Here is a 5,136-nt window from a genome sequence, read left to right on the forward strand (position 1 = left end):
GGGCGAAAAGTCCAGTGTGACCGCGGCTTAAGAGCTTGATTAGATAGGTATGTCTGATTGGGGTTGGAACTAAACTTTGCAGGACACCGGTTCTCCAGGAACTTTGGGCAGCCCTGGTCTACAGGGAATCATCACTAGTGCCTGCAACAACACAAGGGAACAACGTTTTTAAAAACAGTTGAAAATTATACCATGATATTAAAATGCCAAGAAGAACAGGATCTACTGTATGTCCTCCATTGTTGTTTATGATGCCGTTCACATGTCATTTTTTGGTAATGCTTCCTCTTTCTGTTTGTGCACTTTTGCCATGCTTTGACATTTGTAATGATGGAGTTGAGTGTGCTAAAGACGTAAAATTTGCATTTGGCTTCCTTCTTTGGGCAAGAATAATGTTGAATACCACTTTCTGGCCAACACTATTACCAAGCGAAAGCTTCACCTTTAAACCATACTGTGCTGATCTGCTTAGTAGAAATGAGGCATACAATAGTTTTTCTTTGATCTCCTTTAAAAATGTGAGATGTGGATACCTATTAATTAGTGGATTAGGTAATACTTCCAGAGATTTTTACACAAGTTGTGAGAAAAAACACTGACATTCAGCATTCAAGTGTACCCTGTAAATCAGGGGTGTCAAACTCAGTTCCTGGAGGGCTGCAGCCCTGCAGAGTTTAGTTCCATCCCTGCTTCAGCACACCTATTTCAAGAGAGCGAGCAGAGGAGGTAGACCTGTGAGGGAGTTGAGTCTCCTGACCGCCTGATGGAGAAAACTGTCTTTGAGGCTACTGGTTCTGGCCCAGAGACTGTGCAGTCTCGTCCCTGACGGCAGCAGGCTGAAGTAGCTGTGAGATGGGTCACCTGCAATCCTAAATGCTTTCCCGGTAAGATGGAGTTGTAGATGTCTGAGAGGGTGGTGAGAGAGACACCAGTGATCCTCTCAGCTGTTTCGAGTCTTTCGTCACGATGCGGTGCAGGCTCCGTACCACATGGTGAAGTCAGGATGCTCTCGATGGCACCACTGTCGAAGGTTTACATCAGGGGTGCCCAAACTCGGTCTTGGAGGGCCGGTGTCCTGCAGATTTTAACTCTAACTTGCCTCAACACACCTGCAAGATGTTTCTAGAAAGCCTAGTAAGAGCTTGATTAGCTAGCTCAGGTATGGCTGATTGGGGTTGGAACTAAACTTTGCAGGACACCGGCCCTCCAGGACCGAGTTTGTACACCCCTGGTGTACATGATGGAAGGTGGGGCTTTAGCTCTCCTCAGTTTGCGGTGGAAGTAGAGGCCTTGTTGAGCTTTTCTTGCAAGTGATGCAATGTTGTGGTTCCAAGACATGTCTTCGGAGATGTGCACTCATAGGAACTTGGTGCTGCTCATCCTTTCCATTGCAGCACCATTGCAGATGGTTAGTGTAGCCTGCTGGGTGTATGCTCTCCTAAAGTTTACAACAATCTTCTTCGACTTCTCCACATTCAGGTGGAGATTGTTGACCTTGCACCAAGAAGCTAGCCTGCTTACCTCACTCATGTAAGATGTCTCATCATTATTGTTAACGAGAACTACCACAGTCATGTCGTCTGTGAATTTGATGAAGAGGTTGGAGCTGGATGTTGGAGTACAGTCATGAGTCAGCAGGTATCAAACAAGCCTGAAGGACTCAATTAGTATCAGGTGTGTTTAATTATGGTTGGAACTAAACTGTGCAGAGTTGTGACCCTCCAGGAATTGAGTTGGACACCTGTGCTGTGAATGATGAACATCCTTTACGTCTGCTTACAGGACTGTATTATACTGAATGGGGCTGTTTGATAGTAAATTGGGCCTTGTTTATTTTTGTAACACAAATAACAGATCTACTTAAGATTGCTCTGTTATATGGTTATAGAGCAAAATGATGAATTTGTAGATATGTATATTCACTGTAATAAACAATTCGACAAGAACAACAGAAACCTTTTAAATATGCCATGTGGTGTAGTAATTTTGTCTATCGCTGTAACCACAATTTCACAACAAATACTTACTACAAATGGGTTAGTATAGCACAGGCATGTCATACTCAGTTCCTTGAAGGCTGCAGCTCAGCACAGATAAGTACTCTTATGCGGTGTTCACACCAGACGCGGAACGGATGGATAAATCGCACGTAAATAGACGTGTGAACATTTGAGTTACTCGCTTCATTCGTGCATTAAAATCCAATTCAGTCGTGTGTCAAATTCACTTCATGACAGATGCGGATTCGCGTGATGGGCAGGGGTCTGTCTGCCCGGTGACTGTAGCTTCGTTGGTAAATGGCTAACATTATTGAGAAAATAACTGTGTTTATATGCTTTATGAAGGCTTAAAAACAGCATTGATTCATTTCGAGCAGTGTCTGAGTCCACTAGATCCTTTCAGAGGTGCACCCAGCTCTGTAAGCTCATAAACTTCTCCAGAAACTTAACCTGGAGGATGGAAGCTTTCAGCGGTACTTCTGACTTAGCCGAGCCCAGTTTGATGAACTGTTGTCGGTGTAGGCAGGAGGATTTTCCAGAGGGATATTTTCCCCCCACAAGAGCAAGCTCCTGATTAGGTAATGCAGCGCGAATGTCTGCTGAAGTTCAGATTTTCGAACTTGAGCGAAACGCTCAATTCGCGTGTAACGCGTCATTCGTGCCACGCCATTCGAACAATTTGCATCATTCGCTCGTATTGCGCCGCAGGATGTCTATTCACTTCTTTGCATTGACTTAACATGTAAATCACTTGCACTTGACACTTCTTCCACTTCTGGTGTGACCACAGCATAACAGTTCTCTTTAGGTATCTAACCAACTCCAATTAAACACATCTTATTGTCTAACTGAGTCCTTTAGGCTTGTTTGAAACCTACAGGCAAGTGTGTTAAAATACGGTCGGAACTAAACTGTAGGGCTGTGGCCCTCCAGGAACTGAGTTTGATACCCCTGACCATGGCTAATTACCATGGTTTAAGTCACAGGTGTCAAGCTCAGTTTCTGGAGGGCAGCAACTCTGCACAGTTTAGTTCCAACCCTAATTAAACACAGTTGGTGAAACTAATTGAGTCCTTTAGGGTTGTTTGAAACTTAAAGCTAAGTGTGTTGAAGCAGGGTTGGAACTAAACTCTGCAGGGCAGTGTTCATCCAGGAACTGAGTTTGACACTCCTGGTTTAAGTAAAAAAACATAGTTTTCCTGTGGTTAAATGTTGTACCTTAGCCCTTGATCTAGCATGCATCCTTTTGGTTTTTTAAGGCTGAAAACTTTCATGATGGTTTTCATGTTAGTTTTTTGTACCTGACTGGTGTTCTTTTGTCTTTAGACTTGTTGGTGCCGAAACAAGAGCAAGAACCGAAGGAAATAGAAGAGAAACACCAGTTGTTACATACAGAAGATAAATACACCCCAAATGAAGAGACTTTATTACTAAACAATGCTAAGGCAACCAAACTTAAACATTATCATTGTCATCACTGTGGGAAGATTTACAGGAAAAAAACAAGCTTTACCATCCACATGAGAGTTCACACTGGAGAGAGACCTTTTAGCTGCCAACAGTGTGGAAAAGCTTTCAGACAAAAGTCAAACCTTGCTGGTCACCTCAGACTTCACACTGGAGAAAGACCTTACAAATGCCAACACTGTGGAAAGGGTTTTACTCAAAAACATGATCTTAAAAATCACACGAGAATTCACACCGGAGAGAAACCTTTCATATGCCAACAATGTGGAATGAGTTTCCGTGTAAAACATAAATTATATTGTCACATGAGAGTTCACACCGGAGAGAAACCATACACCTGCCATCAGTGCGGAAAGAGTTTTGCTCGAAATTCAACACTTAGTCACCACACAAGAATTCACACCGGAGAGAAACCATTCACCTGCGAACAGTGTGGAAAGAGTTTTTCTTATAAACATAGGCTTAAAGTCCACATAAGAGTTCACACCGGAGAGAGGCCTTACAAATGCTCACAGTGTGAAAAGAGTTTCATTCAGAAACTAAACTGTGACATTCACATGAGAGTTCACACCGGAGAGAAACCGTTCATATGCTCACAATGTGGAAACAATTTCACTCAAAAAGGAAGTCTTGATTTCCACATTAGAAGTATTCATGGGTCCGCTCGGAAACAAAAAACAAAAGTCCAACACAAGACCTAAGTGGTTTTGGCTTATGCCAGGGGTGTCCAAACTTGGTCCTGGAGGGCCAGTGTTTTGCATAGTTTAGCTCCAACTCCCTTCAACACACCTCCCTGGAAGTGTCTAGTATTCCTAGAAAGAGATTGATTACCTGTGTTGGAACTCACTGGCATATTGCAGAACTAAAAACCTGTCCGAATCTGAAATCTTGGTCAGGCGCCACATTGTCTCAGTCATTTAGAAACTGGCTCAAGGCCTTATACCATCACGATAACAGAGAGCCAATTGATTTGACTATTTTGACCAATACTTTGCCCACAAATGTTCAGGGGGCCCTGTACCAAATGTCACCTAAAAATGGTGCTTTACAAGATTTTCAAAAAGAAACCCAACCAACTGCCTCACGAGACTCTTTTCCATGACCTCCGGGTCATGTGCTCATGTGGGACATCCTGTTGGACACACACTTTCGTAGAGACAAAGAATGTCTGGAATTAATGCATATGCATTAAACTTAACCTATAGTGTTACAACTAAGGCAGATGTATCTTTAAATAATTTGCCATAGTTTTCCTCATATACTATTGCAACCATTTTAACCAACAAAGTTAATCAATGTATGTGTTTGAAATGTATGATGTCTGGTACTAAACGAAAGCTAGTGACATTTACAATACATTGGTTTAAATGAAAAACTAGTAGTACAAACAGTATTCGTCTTGTAACATTTAATGTAAGATAGTTATGGACTTACAAGAGATTTCACCACTGAAATTAACAGTCTGTCAATGAGTACGATAGTATGGGGCGAGGCCCCCCCCTCCATGATAACTGCTCATTGAAAGACAGTGCCAGTGGGAGAGACCAAACCAGGTGACTTAAAATGTACTCCAACAGTAAAACCTTGCTTTTTTGCATTAGCTTGCTCGCGCTGGCTGTTGCTCTCTGCTCCCAATCACCCTGCTTGGACATTGTCCCGCCGCTCGATT

General features: G+C 42.7%; 1 protein-coding gene across 1 annotated transcript in view; it reads left to right on the plus strand.

Moving 5' to 3' along the window:
- LOC130221969 (gastrula zinc finger protein XlCGF8.2DB-like) overlaps window positions 1-4,888 on the plus strand; it is a 12,110-nt gene extending 7,222 nt beyond the window's left edge. The window contains exon 3 of the mRNA XM_056454563.1: window positions 3,327-4,888. Within this exon, the coding sequence (XP_056310538.1) occupies window positions 3,327-4,168 (842 nt within the window). The 3' untranslated portion in view covers window positions 4,169-4,888. The remainder of the gene's footprint in view (window positions 1-3,326) is intronic.
- Window positions 4,889-5,136: the final 248 nt, after the last annotated feature.

Source organism: Danio aesculapii, chromosome 4, assembly GCF_903798145.1.
Source record: "Danio aesculapii chromosome 4, fDanAes4.1, whole genome shotgun sequence".
NCBI classification, from domain to species: domain Eukaryota; kingdom Metazoa; phylum Chordata; class Actinopteri; order Cypriniformes; family Danionidae; genus Danio; species Danio aesculapii.